The 20,122-nt window shown below is 32.8% G+C and overlaps 1 protein-coding gene across 9 annotated transcripts in view; it reads right to left on the reverse strand.

Annotated features, from left to right (window-relative positions):
- bru3 (CUGBP Elav-like family member bruno 3) overlaps nt 1-20,122 on the reverse strand; it is a 731,908-nt gene that overhangs the window by 7,175 nt on the left and 704,611 nt on the right. For all 9 annotated transcript variants that reach the window (XM_088194154.1, XM_088194155.1, XM_088194159.1 and 6 more), the window contains one exon: nt 506-649. In XM_088194154.1, coding sequence (XP_088050280.1) covers nt 506-649 — 144 coding nt within the window. The remainder of the gene's footprint in view (nt 1-505; nt 650-20,122) is intronic.

Genomic DNA, 20,122 nt, shown 5'->3' on the forward strand with positions numbered 1-20,122 from the left:
CAGTAGAGGTTGTAGGAAATTTTATTTTCAGTTGAAAAGTTAAAACATATGATTGGAAAATAATATATTTTAAAACTTGCGAAAGTTATTCAAAAGTTCAAAATTGGATCATCATATTTAATTAAGTGATATTATCTGCATCATCGCATAATAATTATGTCCCGGGGTCGAGATTAAAATTCACTAACATTTACCGGTTGAAATTGTTTAATTAAATTTGTGCGGATATGATTTATACTTTGTCGGGCCCCCTTCAGCCACTCCCTAATTAGTTTACAGCGGAGAAAATTTCAATTCAAAAACCCCAAAGAGAAACTTTAAATCGAATATGAAGTTTGCTTTGGGGAAGCTTCAATGTAGGATAATACGGTGCAGGGAGCGAGACCTTTCGGCGATTGTTAAACATCGGAGACTTTGAAAAGCTTCGCGGGCTCGAGAATGTATTATACATTATTCGAAGCTTACAAGACAAGCTTTAAAGTGATTTAGATGTGTAATAGTTTACCTGCGCGTAGGCACCGTAAGCTCCGAACTGGTTGAAGACGAAAGGGTTCAGGAGACTCATGTTGCCGGCCATCTGCTGCATTCGACGTATTTGTCTTTCTTTTTCAGTATCTGCAAACTTTACTACTAGGCTCGATGACGCACCCTGGAACAACAACAAGAAGACACAAAGTTTAGTACGCACAATACATACGCAAGTTATGATTTACAACTTTTCGAATGATAAATATTGAAAGCATTATTCATCACACAAAGGGTTGGCGAATTGAACACAAGCGTGCATAATTCTGGATAAACATTGAATGGAGGGAGAGAGAGATGGCGTTAGGTGTGCCTAAAGAGAGACGGAGGTAGTCGGAAAATATTCTCGCGAAGAATAACTGTTAGATTTATGGCGTGATTATTTTGACATTTATCTTCGGCGAGTATAACTGAGAAAGCGCGAAAAAGTTCACAGCGAGAGAGAGGAGATTTATTACGGGACGTGTCGACCAAAATTGACGCTAATCAATAATAGAATAAAAAAGTGAGCGGTGTTTTAATAAATATTATATTTTTATGGAGTTGCTAATAAAACAATGGAGTTTTCCGAGGCAGAAATATTCAACCTGTTTTTTAGGGACAGAGTTTTTTTGTGATCTTTTTTATAAGTATTTTAAATTCGTTCTAACGATTTCGAGTCAAGTAAAATCAAATTTTGCATGATACATATATTCATGTTTATCACTCAATTTAATAAAAAAATGTTTCAACAATATATAAAATTGTGTAATTATTTTAAGAATAAACAGACCTTTAAAGTAAATCATGAATACTTTTGCAACTTCTATTAATAGATAGACAGTATAAATAAAAAAAATTAAGATATTTTAAATAAATCATATGCAGCTGAAAATACACTTTTAGAACATGTAGGTATTTGTATAAGATGCGTTTATTTTTTTTTACATCATAACCCAAAAAGATTTTTTGTATATTATTTTATTTATATATATTTTTTGTGTATTAAGATACTACACTGTATTATTTTTGCCCATCGTGACGCATTAGAGTAACCTGTTGGGTTACGATGATCTTAATTTAATTTGAATAAATAAATAAATATCGATGCGTTAGATTTTCACACAAGATTTTATTAATAGCTAAAGTAGATTTTATTCTATTTTGACAAAATACACAACAGTTCTATTTTGACCAAATACCAAAATATCATTTTTATTGCGTTATGTAATTTATTAAAATACACATTGTAATGTTGTATATATTTATATTCTGACGTGAAAATTATAATTGTAAATGTGGAATGTTTGGCGAACGGATGGTGGTGGGTATTAGTTGAATAGATAATATTTAGTTACATGTTGTATTGAAAATGATACGAGGCGCTGCCAGTCCAGCAAAGTATGCGTTGCCTTACGCCAACATCACGGCCTATTTTTTGGCCATAGTAAATAAATCGCCCCCCTCTCCAATATAAAGTTTTTTTTTGCATTAACACAATAGACATTTTGTTATGTAATAAAATTATGGGATCAGACTGCAAAATTACAATATTTGTATTTCGTATTTCAACGTAAAAAATGGGTGCCGCACGAAAAAAAATATTCTGCCCATTATGCGATAGATGATATAAAATATACAATACATAGATATTTAGACACAAAAGAAAATAAATACAGAATACAAGTTTATTTAATAACAAAGTAAGATAGCATTAAAAAATATTCTTCTTTTTTTATTCACTTGAGTTTTGAATCAGAGCAAATGAAATAGACGGATATATAAACTGTGTTTTATGTATATTTTACAAATTATTGATATAGGTTGGCTTTGATTGAAAACATTAAATTTTGTTAATATTCAACGCAACATTTTATTTATCTTTCTGACTTCTTTGAAATTGGTCCAAAGCACACTAACCCATCAAAACTTTTTAATATAAAATATTTAGCGCCGCGTATAGAGAGCCGAAGGGGTTGTGTGTACATATAATAGAAGATAGTATGGCACGGCGTTGTTATAAAGCGATTTTCCAATTTTCCCATCGCCGACATGGGCATGTCTATTATTTCTCAGCCAATGATACGCTCCGCTAAGCCGGGAGCCTTAATCGGCTGCATTGTGCGGAATTCGTCCATTACGCCATGTGCCGAGGCACATATAAATTTTATCGCTACACTGATGGTGGCTTGACGAGCGAAAATAGAGGAAGAATGTCGAAGGAAAATGAAAATAAAAAAATAAAAGAAAGAATAGAGCTACCAGAAACATAGAGCAGGCGTCTAGCTCTCGTTGCTTATTGTGAGCCCGGAGGCTATATCGACGACGGAAGACGTGTGCACAATTCAACGGAGTTATGCTGGTCGATTACACCGAGTTCGAGGAAACGCCAGTGAATCGTGGAAGATGTTGTAAGTGGCATGGCAAAAATATTATTTATAAAAAATAATATGCACGGAAATACGAGGTATAGTTTTTTATTTTTGTGCCGCTGAATAAATGTGTTTTTTACAAATAAGCACAAGCAATTTAATTATTACACCCGACGAACACAAAAATGAGCAAACCGCACCACAGCGGTGGTAAGTGATCGATGAACGCTATCGGCGAAAGAAGCTGCAGCGTAAAAGTGATATACGAGCTTTGGAAAACAGCGAAGTCAACTAAATAATTGGTCGTCACTGCTGCGGGTTACGCTACAACGAAACTAACCACGAAAAACCGAACGACAATAAAAATGACCAAACAGTGAGCGGTCGGTGTATGTAGTAATAAAGTACGTGTTTTTAATCTGGGTAAGTGTCGGTCGGTGCAACGAGTAATGGGTTAACCGACGCGCTCGGCGTTGATCGATTGATCTGTTCGCGGATCGATTGATTCGTTCGGCACTGACTGCGGAGCGAGTCGACTCCTGAGGGGTTTTAGATGCAATTGGGGTTGGGTTTAACGATTCCTAATAGATATCTGGCGAATGGAAGAGAAAAGCCCCTTGTCAGGGCACGGGACGGAAGCTCGAAGGGGAAACGTATGCTTTTGTTACTCTCAGGCGGGCGCAAGAGTCTCTCCCTTTTCTTGCCAGGATCCGATATTAATCAACTTGATTTGAGTAAGATGAACTCACTCATATATGATTTTATTAACATATAATACAAGCTTAAAATTTATATAATTAATTGATGTACTAGAAACATACATATAAATTGAATGTTAAATTCCTATGTAGATGAATTATATTATTGTAATAATTTTATAAAATACATTTTCAACATCCATACAGCGATTATCTAAAGTCATGACCGTAACGTCGAGCCTCAGTTATTAGAAAACAATATATAACGCGATAATGAAAGTAAATTAAGCGCATTTTATTAGTTTTATCGTTTCGGGCAGGTGAGGGTTAATAACGGGGCGGCGAGGCCTGGCGAGATGCGATAGTCTGCGGCAACGATTCGTAACCGAGGGGTGGGATTGGAGAGTTATTGGGTTCATTTTATTGTGATGTCGGATAATGGGGGTATTTTTGTCTCCAAACTGCGGAACGAATGGGATAACCTTCCGCCGGAGCTATTGATGACACGCCGCACGACGACCCTTTATTTTATAGCTAGAGCTTATCGGATGACATCCGACTGATTACGTTGATAACTTACGCTCAGATCTATCAGTTTTAAATCATCTCTTGAATAGTTCAATCGCGATTAGAACCCATCTACAAAAATACAGTTTTGCGACTTGAAAGCAGTGTCCTTAATCGTAATAAAATACAAAATAAACAATGAGAAATAAATGATGATGATTAAATTATCGATGAAATTAACAGAGAGAGGATATATCATATTAAAAAATGTAAGAAGGTATGTGTCACGTAGCGGTTTTTTTGTGATTTACCTGCTTCTTCGGATCATGATCATCCATGCGTTCAATTCAATTTATGTCGTATAAAAATAAAATAGTATACTTTATATTATATTATGTATCCATGTATAGAATACAGATGATGGGAGAAATGAGGAAAATCCGTATTCGGCATTTCCGGAACCCCTCTCGTTTTCCGATTAGAGGACGCGGAAAAGGGTCAAGACCCTATTGAATATTAAATATGAAGGTAGCTGCTCGGTTCAAAGCCGGTTGACGTGGTACACAAAATGCAGTGGGGAAATTATACGCCCGAATGGCCCCGGCAATAAGAACAGATTAAGTTACGCTCGCTTTGAACGGGTTTGGACCAAATCTGGTGAACCCGAATGCTGACATTTCAAACAAGTTTACGTCAAATGCTTATTCGCATGACGGCGGGGATTCAGTGTCTGAAAAATTTGGGCGGATGGCTATGAATGGATTTAATAACCAATGTTTTTCATCGTTATTTTTTTAATTTCACGATGTATGTAATATATACTCATACGTGAATAAAGACACAGTTTATTTTTTATGTTTATAAGATAGAAATATATAGAAGCCATTGAGATTAAAGAAACAATATATTAAAAATAAGTTAACTATCAAAACAATTTTTAATTCTAGATAAAAAAGCAAGTCTAACATTTGTACTTTATAGACCACATCGACAGGTAACATAGAATACAGGAAATATATTTAAAGTACATATCCTTAATTATTGCAATCATTGTTTTAGCAGTTACTAATCCGTTTTTTTAAAGAAATAAATTATAATATAAATACATAACTTTTGCCCGTAATCTCAGTCTTAGACCCTCATGCACGATTCATTGAAAGTAAACGAGCCGGGAAAGATGTCATATATCAGACCAGTTTTCGTTGTACGTACACGCTCTCGTATGTACGAAATGCGAATTGCACATTCTTCGGCTTTTATGGGCACCCGTTTCCAGGATCGTATGTGCAGTAATAATTTTAAAAGTGTTTGACCGCAAAGTGGGGCCGAGGATTAGGGATCGGCCAGAGGGTAAGGCCCCTGTTGCTTTTGTAGATTCGGGCCACGTAGACGAGGCCGCAGAAATGCGTTCTTCAGAAAATGGCCTCTGTGCCCCGGGAAAATCGCGTAGCTTTGTGAGAGACGGTAAAAGCTTTGATTTGGAAGGCTTTCGTGAGTGCTTTTTTAACTACGGTTCTGCGTCATAAAATAAAAGGACAGGCGACTTGAATATTTTTGTCATAATTTATGTGCTGCCAGAGAAGGTTGTGTTATTTATTATAAGAACACTTATAATAAAACTAAATTAAATATGCTATTAAAAAACTGTATACGTAAGTTTAATTCATAAACATTTTAATTGTCATATCGCAATAATTATTATTTAGAAAAAAATATCTGAACCATCGTAAATTAATTTATCTTCTATCGATTTATTTCTTATTCTATTATAAATAATCTCAAGAACCTGCATACAATTTTAGATATTAATTTAATTTATAGTAAAGCAACATAATTAAAAAAAATGTAGGGCTCAATAAAAAAGGCAATATATTATGTGAAATTTTTTTAATAAAACATATAAAGTAAACTAGTTCAAACCATTCTTAAAAATATTTTTTAAGAAGCCAATTATTTAATGTGCTTTTAAGAAAAATACGGTTGTAACGTATCAATCTTGAATTTAAAATTGTTATTTTTTTACAGCATTTTAAAGTTAGACTCAACGGTTGTTGAGCTTTCAACCTACGTTTTTAAATTATACAATATTAGTGAGTTTTTTCATATTAAGAGTAACAAAAGTTTACGAGCTATGGGTTATTAAAACATTTTTATGGCTATTTAAGGCTTGACCAAACACTCTTTAAATGCTAATATTTTTATCTATGATGCTATAAAAAAGTAGTATGATTTAAAGTTTATATTAATATTAAAAATATAAAATAGGATGTAATTTTAATTTTTATTTTTATCATTAATTAGCATAAAAATATTTTAAGGCTAACAAAGTTTGCAAAGAATCTTTGAATATTATTGTAAGATATCTGAGAGTTAACTTATTACATTTTTCATTAATGCAAAAATAATATGTCATAAAAAAATCATTCTACAAATAAAGTTTTGTTCGGTGTTTTTGTCACCCTGTACATATTTATTATGATCCGATGGTTCATAATACAAAAAGGGTCCCAGGATAATGCATTATCGATTGTGATATTTCATCAGGTGAATGAAGAAATTGATTCAAGGTAAAATGAGTATGAAAGGCTTTAAAACGACCGTGGGGTGCCATTGACTGGGCGTTTTCGCCATTGACTGTTTACTTAACGGCGTCCTTTGCACTTTACGATGTTACAGTAAAAAAGTCGTAAAAGAGCACTTTTCGTACACATTTCCACCGAGTCTGCTGCGCCGAATGAGAACTGCCTTATCAACGGCGTATTAATCTCGCGAAATCGCGTTTTTATTGAAATGAAAAGATTTTATTTTTGATTGCGATTCGGCAGCTCTCACAAGCGCAGCGGCAGAGTCAATATAAGGTTATGACTTTTAAAAAGAGTGAATTCGGTAATAATTCTTTAACGGTCGCGCTTTAACGGTCACCATTCGGTGGAGACTTTACTGCGGTGCATGGAGATGTTTAATGCTCTGCATCACTTTTGAAATTTAAGAGCTCATGCACAAATTAATAGAAGCATTTGGTGGTGCACATAAAGCTTAAAAATATAATGGCGATAGCGCACCTATACTTTTTATTGCGTTTTGAATTGGTTGGTATGTCTTTTTTCCTGAAATGTTACTTACAAGTGTAATAAAACTGATATTGTTATGTAGCAGTACTCTATTGCTTTCATACATTTTGCTTTATATGTGGATCAAAGGAAATAGAATGTGTATTATATATTTGCCGTTTATTTTAAAAGCCATTAATTCATACAGCATTAACCATAAGGAGTATAATATAAAGGTATTATTATAAAATATTTATATTAATATTAATCGCGTGCTGCATGGCTATTTTCAATTTAGTAAAATGTACTTTAGATATTAAAAATATCTAGAGAAACGTTTTAATAGATTTAAAAATATATATTGTAACGATTACATAAAAAAGTAATGGTTATGCTTTTAAGATGAACTGTGAGATTGTGTTTCGAATTTACTTCCATATAAATTTTCTCATTATACAACCAACATTTATAATCTTGTAAATTACTTTAAATCAAGTAATCAAGAACTATTAAAAATATTTAAATAAATATTTTTATTATAACCATAAACCCGACCCGACAATTACATTTCAAGCACCATATAAACACGCTCGTACCCACATATCGGTAAATCGGCAGCCTTGTTAAGTATTCCACACCGATAGCACCGATATCACAGCAAAAGGTGGAGGTCTAGGGTAGTATAAGAAGGACAATAAATCGGGGGGTGCACGTTCGCACTCCGGTCGGGTTACTGTTAAATGTCGTTTGGGGCGGAACGAAACGCCACAGGTGGTCAGTAAGGCGCCGGCCCGTTGGGCGTCCTGCGGGAGACCAGAAAATATTTTTTACGTCTCAAACGTAAATTCACGAGCTGTCTAACGTAGTAACGGATAAATTTTCAAAATATCGCCTCTCGTTCACTCGTATATTATATTATTATGAGACTGCTCGTACTTGAGATCGTAAACTTTTCCAATAGCATTTATTGCCGCCATGATTCGAGCGGAGTGATTTTGCCCAATTTCATGTAATGAATAATATTGAGGTTAAAAATTATAGTAATTGGCACAATATTCTTTTGAAAGTTACTACAGAAATTGCTTCAAAGATAATTGGTAATTTGTAAAAAATATTAATTTATATATGTAGCGATACATAACACCAATCAAAAGACGCGGCACACGCGTGTTTGAAGTCCCGCGAGCGGTGCCCGTAGATCTAGCAGTCGTTGATTCTTACGATCCCCTTCTAATGTATGTAGTGAGAATACAACTTACTAACTAGACGGTGTATATAACATGGCACAAAACCGGACTAGATATATTCCACTATGCTTCAACGCTCTAATTCGCTCCACGGACCTTTTTAACCACTTTTCAAATTAAACAATAATTTTAAATGTAATTGTTTTAGATAACACTAACAACAATACAGGTTTAAAAAATAATAATTTATAGTATACGAAGTAATAAATAAATTACCAATAAATATATTTAAAATATATTTAGTGTCATTTAAGGTTTAGACTAAATTTTAATCAGGTTAATTTTAGCCTTTATATAAAAATCAGGCGTTGATTTTATATATAAAATTATGAAGGAAACTGTTGTTTTTAATGAAATAACAACAATGGTAAATGTAACACAATTTATTTTATAATGAATTTGCAAGATTCACCAACCCGTACTTGATTTTACATTTGACAGTGCAAATATGATACTGAATGGGTTAAATAAAATAAAATATTCTGTTGCATAAGGGTTTCCGGTAACCCAAAACGCAACACGACATTATTTATGAAAATTCGTAAAAAGATGAAGGGGGAGAAGTTTGCGATTTTTTTCAGAAGATTTAATATTTGATGAGTAATGGTGTATCGCCGAAGGGTTTTCCGGCTACGTCACTTACACAAAAGGGAACGATTCACCGCCATGGGAATGCAGCTTGGCAGGGAATTCAATTTGTGCGACGCTACACTTTCGGAATTTTCCCTCGGAAACGGAATGCGATCCGATGGCGACGTTAAGCATAACGGGAAACGGGAAAGAATCAGCAGGAAAGATAAAGAGAAAGAACTAGACGTTTATCAAGAGTAGTTAGTCGTACATGGATGCCCGCGTCGGCGTACTCAGACGCCCTTTTCATTCTCACAAATTACATTGGCCCGCCATCTTGAGGCTGGGCTTTGAATAATGAGATTTAGGAAAAAATCGCACACACAAAAAAGGTTACACTAAAATAATATGACTTAAAACAGAAAGCTGTAATATAGATTATTTAATGGTCCTTTGTGTTTTATTATTAATAAAATAAGTTTATAGGAAAACTTAGATAACAAATGCTGTATGTAATTTTACAGTGTCCAGGCCTGGAAAGATAGGGGGGGGGAAGAAGGGACACTATTCGAGGCCTGTTCTTCTTGAAAAGTCCGACTTTGGAAACATGATAACAAAAATATATATACATATATATAAAAAAAAAGTAAAAACCAACCTCAAATAATAAATCTAAAAATAACTACAGTTGTTTGAGATATATGAATTGATGTATTTCACGTACCTTTAGCCTTTTTATACATACAAGAAATAAAAGAAACGGAACATTGCCTTCAAAAGCACACATTTTCTAAAAATTATGAGTAGATATTTTTAATGCCTAATTAAAATATTTCTAGTACCTATTATTATTTATTTAAGAAATTATATTACGATGTTAAAAATATATAAAATAGCATATTTGTCATGAGGTCCGGAATCATTGTTTTCCTAGGGTCCGGGTTTGCTCTCAGTTGTTCTGACAGTATCAAAAGAGTTATGATAAAATAATACAATAACACCGTCCGAACTGGTGCTTCTAATATTAGTTTTAGTGAGTAAGCGACAGTTTTTTCTGATTATAAACGTCTTCCGAATATTTATAGTAAAACATATGGTTTACTAATGTATAATATATCTAATATGATGATACTGATATTATCGTTACATTTGCTTTTAATATCAATTACATGTTTTGAGAGTTATATGTAGTTACTATATTGTATATAGTAAGTCAAAAAAATAATGCAGTAATAAATTCTAAACTATCCAGTTTTAAATATATCTAACGTTTCTTAGCTTACTTGATTTAAAATTACACCGGCTTTGTCTGCGCTAGCCACATGACAAACTTGGTGCACTGAATACTTTATGAAAGAACGGAATGTGATTATAATGGAAAAATAATGGCGCATCCATTCCGAAGGAGCGAAGAAACCGAAATATGCGATGAATTTGTCGCATAATCCGGTTGTTTATTTTGCACGGCGGTTTCAAACGAGATGAGCCATGAAGCTTTAAACAATTTTAATTTTATGGCGGTTCCATGCCGAAGTTGTGGACGGTGATTGTTTTCAGCAACAAAGGAGAAGCCTTTGTTATTACTAGTTTTAGTTTTGAAATTTTAAATATTAGCCGTGCGCCGTAAAGCCATAAAGCGAACTACAGTATAACGCCGAGCATAAACGTTAAAATACCTTGAAAATAAATCTCTAGAATATCTTCTCATATATATTATAAACTATGATTCATACGACGAGAAGCAAAAAAAACTCAAACACACCGCAGTGATGTGGCAGTTTTCCGCGATATGTGCTCGACTATTTCCGTTTTTATGAAAAAAAAAACATCAGTTTCCTGAAGCTGCATAGTGATGTAGGTAAAACATTGAGCTTTGAACTTTTCGCGAGGCGGAAATTGGAATGTCATTTTCGAACCGGGTGCTTGGAAATAGCATATCGAATTATGGATAAGCGGAGAGGTTCTACCAGGACAAATGTTGACTGAAACCCGGGGGGCAAAGCTGACGCTACAATAACTTATTTTTGACCATGCGGACGTATTAAATAATCCAAATTGCTCAAAAGTACCATTAAAGCAAATTTCCTTCTAAGGCTCGTTTCGCTTCTGAGGTCAAAAAATCTCATTAAATATACAAAAGAAAAATTCTTTCCGAGCACTCTGTCGTACGATTATGACGTAACAGATGTAAAAAAATAAAATGGCATTTTACATTAAGGGAAAATATTTTTCATAATATGTGTTGGATACGTCAATTTTTTTTAAATGCGAATAAAAAGGCCACAAACTTATTACATTTAATAATTAAGTTTTACGACTTTCATCTCATTTTCCATCCGCCTAATCATCTACAGAACGGTTCGTAATAACATGGCGTTTTGTTTACGCGTCAACGTTGATACGGGTAGTTTGCGAAGTGATCGAAAATGAAATTCAATACTTGGAAATACACCAAGATTGTTAATTAAGCTCCGTCTACATGTTTGATAAATTGTATAATATTTGTTTGGCGAGGTGAGTTTGGATTCGAGCGACGGACAAAAGCTCGAGCTTTTGGATGAAGCATGTCACGTGACTGGAGACCATTGCGCTTAATTGGAATAGCTTAAACCAATTTGCGCTGAAAATACAGAGTTGAATACGGCCGAAATGAAGGCGTCGACAATGTCACTTTCCACGGCTTCTCCAACTTTTAATTCAATAACGCGTGTTGTGATTTTTTTTGTATATTGCGTTACGCGGTCGTTGCGAAAGTTTCGGTCGAGGTTGCGCCGCCCTTTTGTGTCTGCTTCTGAAGAATGACACCACATAAACCTTGTCAGAATGAAAGTTTTCATATTTTGAGAGTGAAAGTGGTAGTTACGAGTATAACCTTAATGTGCGAAATTTTTTTTCATATTTTTAGAACAAATATTAAGTTTGAAACATCGTATTTCAAAGTTAACAATATAAGTATAAAATAATTTATAGAAATACATAAATACATACATATGTACATATGTTCATAAACTAATAAATAGCAAAATTAAATAAAGCTTCTGAGAAAAAACAATAGTAAAACTTACATATCAAATACACGCAGTATTTGGATAAGACATGTGCACAGTGCTTCGAAAATAGCAGATATATTATATATAGCAATATTATTGATTCCCAAACCAGTAAATCCATTAAACGATCCATATTATAGCTACCAGTAATATTGAAAGTTTTTAAATAACTCCTGTTGCAAATAATGAAACCACAATAAAGTAAAAAAAGTAATTTATAACTATTAGTTCGAGTTCCGAAATTCACTGATTTAATAGAAAAAGTGCGATAAAAAGCTTTTGTAAAATATGGCACATAGGTTTAATTAAAAATTAAAAAGCCACTATTAAAGCAATGTGTCGAATTACTTAAAGTTTAATTTTCCAACAGATTATTTAGAATTAAATAAGAAAATAAATATTCTGAATTTAAATAAATAAGAGCTGGAGTTCCACAAGGAATTGTTCTAGGGCCGATACTCGATTTGTTATATGTATGTGATTTGACAAACCATTTTTATTTTAAATCGGATTTAAAATAAATTAATTTTAATTAAGGTATTATACACGTTTATCATATTTAGGATAATATAGATCAACATTTTATATATAGACAGATTGATTAGAAATAAGGACAGTTCAAAATGATTATCACTCTTGATTGATTTAATTTTATTATTGCAATGTATTTTATATTGGTAAGCTTAAAACCATTAAAGCGTAAAAGACTAGTGATATTAATACATATGATAAAACGTTATATAGTCAGTTAAAATATTTATTTAATATTTTTGATCTAAATATTATCAGATCACCAGTCAATAAGAATGTTTTATTGCAGTCGCCGTTGTAGTATATAGTGTTTAATGGTATCATGGAGAGAACCCTGTAGCCATAGATCTTATTGTCGTTGGGGCACGGTGACCGAGTATTTGTCAGTGCAATTGTGGGATATTTGTAATTTCTCTTGGGAGCAGAACGTGAGTCTCCGTTTCGCAAGTGCCGTAATAATGGTAATAAAGGTGTACGCTTGGGGCCCGTCGTCTGCCTTCGAACACACACATACATATTATACAAGCACAACCTCAGAGATGAATTATGGAAAGGGAACGAAATTTTCAGAGAGAGAGAAAGAGATAGTCGCGTCGTGTAGAATAAAAAAAAGGGGCGAGAGCCGGAGCAAAAAGCTCCAAAGTTGGATAATTGAGTTCACAGTTGGTCGATCCAATTTTTCAGCAGATATACATCTCGGTTTGGGAACAATGGTCATGGAAGATGGCGGCAGATTGATGACGCGTCCGTCTGGGTGACGGAAGGATGAGCGCCAGATGAGGGATGTCCTGGCAGGATTCCAGAACGCGAGAAAACTTAAAGTCACATCTGGTGGCCACTAACGCAATAAATAATAATGAGCCACGAGCGTTGATTTCGCACGGGTACTACTGGTGGCTAGGGTTAGGGTATGGACGTAAAAACGGGGTATAATCTGTGATATATTGCGCTCCGGGTCGGCTATGTGAAATTAGTGGGGTTTGTGCGATTTCTCTCGTGTGTGTGAAAACAAAAACGATTAGGGATATTATGATTTTTTTAGGCAAACGCGATGCTGTGGTAATATTATTAATTTAATTAATAAAATACGAAGTTAGTTTTGACTATTATAATTACATAATGGAATTATTAATTAAGATTTTAAAATTCACTGATTTTTAATTTTTAAGTAATATTGCTTAAAAAGCATTAAAAATATTTAGCAATAAATTATAAACATACATTGATTCTACCCCTCAGAAAATAGTTTTGGAGACTTAAAGGCGAATATGGATAAAATTAATACCGTGATTCTTAGTGATGACACGTGAGAATTAGTGAGAGTCAGGTATTAAAATATTTACGAAGGCTTGTGATAGCCATACTTGGGTGTCTGCCTTTTAGTTACGTAAAAAACATATTTTATATGTATGTAATAATACTTAAATATCTGAACTTAACCATGCATATAATTTAAAATACAGTTTTTTATTGAGTAAGTTATTTAATTACACGTTAAAGTTTATTTATCGAAAATGAGTTAAATTTATCTCCACATAACATATGCAAGTTAAAAGTGCAGCAATAAAACGTGAAGTATCGCAGGAGATAAGCAAATTTATCTTGAGCTGCATGCGAGATGACAAAGTTTACGAATCAAACATTACGATGGTAGATTGGTTGTTTCACGAAAAGAGAAGAAGAACTCTCTTGTCCGTGGCGAACAAAGACAGTCGTCAATTTTATTCGAATCGCTTCTGTAGAGATGCACTTTATTCTTTATGCGCTTTTCATCTCTCGAAACCAAAGAATAACAATGTCTACAGATCAACAAAAATAATAATAAAATCTATGAAAGATTTTTTTTTGGAACGTTTTTATAAGCGGAAAAGCGTCGTGCAATATTTAAAAAGCGAAGAATGCCTTAGCGTGAAAGCTCGAAAATTCTTTTCAAAGCTCCGTTGGCAAAGAAGCAGTTTCGGAATAAAATCACCGCCGGTTCATATTTAATCTTACTCCACGCGCACACCCTCCTCCTGCCATCCAGGTGAAAGCTGTATCTTTTGAAATATGAATTGCATGTTTATGGAGCTCTTAACACATTTACCCGCCCAGGTATTTACGCTCTACACAAATGATCCACTTTACCAAATTGTTTCGTTCATTAAGCTTTCAACGTTTTCACGGGTTCCTAAGCGGCCCACACACGTGTCGTACACGTACTTGTGTACAGACACGCAATATAAAGCCTACAAACTTTTTGAATATAAGAGTATGTATTTATTATTAAACCTTGTTTTTATTCAAGAAACAAGTACTATAAAACTGCGTAGTAATTGTATATTTTTTCTATCAATATAAATTTTGGCAATAGAGATAAATGCGCTACTGGGAGTAGAGTGGTAACTTAGAACAGTAATATTTTAATAATAAAAAGGATGAGGTTTTAAAATCTAGATTCTGTAGATAAACAAGTGTTATTTAATCTTAATTAAAATCATTTATTGTATAATATTAAAAGTGTATGTTTTTTAAATTTATTAAAGTATAAACATATGTATTTTTAATATTTAAAAAAGTAATTGGAAAATCAATTGAATTAACAAAATTGATTCACTTGTTTTTTTTTCTTTTGTCTAAAGCATTGAATTTTATTATTAAAAATATATTTGAAAAATACTGCAATATGTAAATAAATATATAACATCCAATTTAAAATGTCAAGTAAAATTTTATCCCACATTGCCATATCAATCAAATTACGGGTGAGTTTCATCATTTTTATTTTCCATAACTTTATTCGCTATAACGGAACGGAATGTCGACCATATCTGTGATTCTATGGACATGTCATATAATTTAACGTACCCACAATTTATAATCCACAATCGTTATTAAAATATCGCTATATGCGGTTTTATTGCATCGTCCGCGTGAAACTGCAAAATTTTGCCGCGGGGTCCAACGCTAACCCTGTTACGACTGAAATAATAATGGGGTGTTTCGCGTGACAAAGGGGAGCATGTAAATATATATAAAATTTTATTGCCATCGGTTTTACTGCCTTCCATAGCTTTTCCGCAGTCGAAATTACTGCAGAGACGGAATGATAATTGTATATAAGGAGTAGATCCGAGGAATGCCTGAATGATAATTTTTTATTTCAATACGGATCTGATTGAACTTTATAAAGCGTTCGATTACCGCTTAAAAACGTCGGTCGTAAATCGTTTTGCGGAAAAACGACGCGGAAGGCTTTCGCCTGCAATTATATTTCGGTTACCAGTCAATTAATTTGGTCGATTCGTGTTCACGCAAGAAATAAATTACTTCTTTCAAGTTTTCACCTTAATTGTGATTCATTAGAAAAGTTTCGTATATAAGAAAGTCGCGGACATGGGACGAGAGGGAGAGGCCTACGGGTAGCTGCTGCGAACTTTTTGTCGGTCGGCTCGGGAGAAAGAAAGACGCGGAGGGCGAGAGGGAAAAAAATAAGAAAACTATACACCCCATTGATTTGGTCTTTGTGCCAAAGTTTACTTTATCCCTTCGGTAAGAATTTGCAATTTCAAAGAAGGAAAGAATTTTGGCGAGTATAAACAATAAATGGTAAAACGGAATGCTTTGGACCCGACCCGCGCCTCGCAGGGTTTCGACCCGAGGACAAAGACAATAAATTCATCAAACTTTGCGAAAATCACGCGAGAAAAAAATATTTCGTATTTCGGTGGGCAAGGTGAAGCTTAATATTTATAAGGTAGGTTTTGTTATGATATATTGCGAAAAAATATATTGCTAATTTATTAATGAATTTGGCAAAAAGAAAGCCGATGCTTACGCAAGCTTATAAATATTTAACATTAAAAGAACATATTAACAAAAATATATTATAAATTAATTTTAAAACTTTGATATTATAATGAGAGAAAACACGTTTTCATAAAGTAAATACGATATTATTTTAATCATTAAATTAATTATTTAAATATGTATTTTAAACGTAGAATAATTTAATTAGTTTTATTTAAAACGCTGGAAAAAATAATAAAAAAATTAATAACAAACATTGGATAGGAATCACTCACTATATTGTGACTAAAAAAAGCTAATTCATATTCATTATAATAAATTCAGATAAAGCAAATATAATTCTATAACCTACGCTCAGTTTACATATTTATTATATTAGTATTTTTTTAATATTAATCGGTATTTTTTTCTGAACACAAATTATAAGGTTTATTTTTATTGTAAATATTTTGTTGAATCATGTTTCAAAAGGGTAAACACAATCAATTACTACTAAGTAGTGATACACCAGACTAAATTCGAAGTCTGTATATCAGTGATATATATTTTATTAATTAAAAACTATTTTTACATCTTAAAATAAATATATGCGCGATATAGCTTGTTTATTTATCATATTTCTTTCGTGTGATTAGGAACATATCTAATAACCTAATATGTGCTGATTGATCGGAATTTTAATTATATGATAATCAATAATTCTAATCATCCAGATATTAAGAAAAATACTAGGGCTTATATAGGATTCAAACCCAGGTCTTATATCACTCATCTATTATGTTAGTACAAATTTCATACAAAAAAACAGACACACTAATGCAATAAATGTAATGTATTTATTTAGCTCTAAAGCCAAAGCTACAGATGTCATAATAATTTAAAAAAAATATTCCCTTCTAAATTATATAAATTTATTGTTTTAATAAATTAAATTATCATTAAGATTTAATGCAGCAAAATAAATAAATAAAACATTTAGTAAAAAATCTAGAAAAAACAGTCTCGAATCTATTCCTAAAATATTTTTTAAAACAAATAATTTCAGTAAAATCAAATCGGAATAAATTTTCGCCAGTAGATATATATTTTCACCAGTAAAAATATATTTTTTTTGTATATGTATATATTAAAATTATATGATTTAAACTTTTCTATATGTAGTACTATGTTTTTTTACATACTAAACATAATTTATTTACATCTGATGTATAAATGTTACAGTGAATGCTTCTTTTTTGTTAAAATTATGTTTTCACTAGTAAAGTCTAAATACATTTTCACCAGTAGATATGTATTTCTACTAACGAAAATATAATTTAATTGATATTCTACACTAAAATGTCTATAAAACTTATTTTGACAGTTGCGAAACGTAAATTTGCTGTTCAAACACAAACCTAACCTAATGAAAATTTTAAAACTAATTATTGCTTGAGATCTTTTATTAGGTCTAGTCCAAAAAACAAACCAAGCCAACTTCTCTCACAAGACAATAAGCGGAAGAATAATTACAGAAGGACATCGCATCTCACATATTGCTCCACAGTTTGTCTACATTTCGATAATAACCTAATTTTCAAAATATGATAGCCATCATTACCGATATTACTATGGACCTTCTAATATAAGAGGGTTGATTAAAGTATATTTTAACCAAATTTTAGTTAATAAGAGAGCCCAAAAACAATTATCACTTCTTACAAGTGAAAAATTTACGCCAAAAGCAATAAAATCGTATCTGGGAAGGCTCGGTAACGAGAGTTGCCATTGCGACGGCACGATTTTATTGTTTTTGGCGTGAATTTTTGACTTTTGAGTAAAGATAAATGTTTTTGTCGCTCTCCTACTGGTCAAAATTCGGTTTAGATGTGCTTTATTCGATTCTTAATTGTTATAAAAAGTTTTAATATAATTTAATGCACTTTACTTATTAAAAAAGTATTGAAAAATCATGATTTTTGTCAAAATATTTTATCAATCAAACCAGTGATATCTAAAGAAGCAATGTGTTATACTACTTAAATTTATAAAATAATGTGAAATTATTGTAGTTTATTTATTAATAAACATTTTGTATTACAATAATCCAAAATGTGTTCAAGTTGTCCTAATAAAAGTTTAATCAAGTTTTTTTAATAACAGTTAAATACTATGTAAATATATGGCTTAAAATGCATTTAAACGAAATAAATATTTAACAAGCCATAAATGTATATTTTATTTGTATTTTATATATATAATTTTGCTTAAGGTTGGAGAGCAAGGAGTATAAAAAATAGCAAAGTTTTCCAAAGCTTATTAAATCGTTGAGACGCACAATAAGCGCGCATTTCAAATAAGGTCGCTAACGAGAAACAATAGCGTTCGAGATGCCGTTTAAGCGGATAAGTATTCCGTGAGATCTTTGTAAGGTGAGCCGCCACCCCTAAAATCCCAACCTCCAACAACCCCATTCGGTGACAACACCCATTGGCTAGTTTTCCCGTGCAAACAACTAACGTCGAATTTTCGCACCGCCCACCCTAAATGGAATCAAATTTTCAATTACCGCCGTTTTGTGTAAAGTTATAATGAATGTGGCGCGAGCGCCCGCACTAGAGGGATGCCTAAAAAACGGCTCGCAATTATTCCCCTAGGTCCCACCCTGGCCAGGCCTTCCCTCGCTCCGCCCGGGCCGTTCAGGTTAATTATTTGGGAATTTGCGATATCAAATTGGACGGACGGGCGCCAAATTGACACGGGCGCAGTGAAAACGGTCAAGACAGGGCCGGCCGCTCAATCGGACCGTGAATTTTACGGGCACTTCGTATCCTCGTGTTATAATTATGTAATGACCTTGAATTAGGCAATTTAATTGACATTTTTTTGATTTAGAATGTCGTTTGTGAGTTGTAATAAAACATTATTAATTAAATATCTATATATATAATATTTTAAAATTATTTATAGAAAATGTTAAATAATTTGATTATATTATTAAAAGTAAATAATTTAAATATAATTAGATTAAATAAAAATTCTTTAGTTTTATTTATTTGCTTAGAATTGATTTATTGTTCAACAAATAGTAGTAGGTTTTCAGGCTGCTCCTATTTGCCGTGAAATCAATGATCAAACTAGGTACAAATATGTTTATACTTCAAATTGTATTGCTTATGTATTGTAGTTGTTTGATCTGAATTAGTTTGAAATATAATTTGACTTCACTGTTACGTAGTTTTTCGTTTAAAAAATAAAAATTCCCTCTGATTTTATACCCTTAAAATGTTTTTGGTTGTGCCTTTTCTTTTGTATCGTACATCAGATATGATATTCGACAGATCAGATTTCTTGCTTTTTTAGCTTACCCGTATAATAAATGTCTCTCGTCTGCGATCGAATCTTAGTAACCTCAGTTACAAAACGACACTGTTTCGTCTGTAACGACGTGCATGTATCATTCGACTGAAATTTTGCTCAAACCAAGATTGAGGCCATACGTTAAGGTCATCCATTGTCTCGAATCGTATTCAGCAATTTCTAAACCGAACGCGTTTGTCACTCTGCGGCTTTGTCGCTTTCGTACAAATTACTTCATTTCGAACGTATAAAAACCCCGCGGGAGTTTGGGCCACCCCTTTGTGCGAGCGACGAGAATATTTGATGTGGATATAATATATTTTGCGTCGCTACGCATCGAAAATATTGGACTGGTTTCGATGATGTACTTTACTTTGGTATCTGATTTTTAATTTCCATTAATTATTTTTCTTTAAACAAATACTTAACAATCTGATATTCGTTAATTTTTGACATTAGGATAAA

The sequence above is a fragment of the Plectrocnemia conspersa genome, unplaced genomic scaffold, assembly GCF_051122295.1.
Source record: "Plectrocnemia conspersa isolate PC_06_02 unplaced genomic scaffold, ASM5112229v1 ptg000010l, whole genome shotgun sequence".
Taxonomy (NCBI): domain Eukaryota; kingdom Metazoa; phylum Arthropoda; class Insecta; order Trichoptera; family Polycentropodidae; genus Plectrocnemia; species Plectrocnemia conspersa.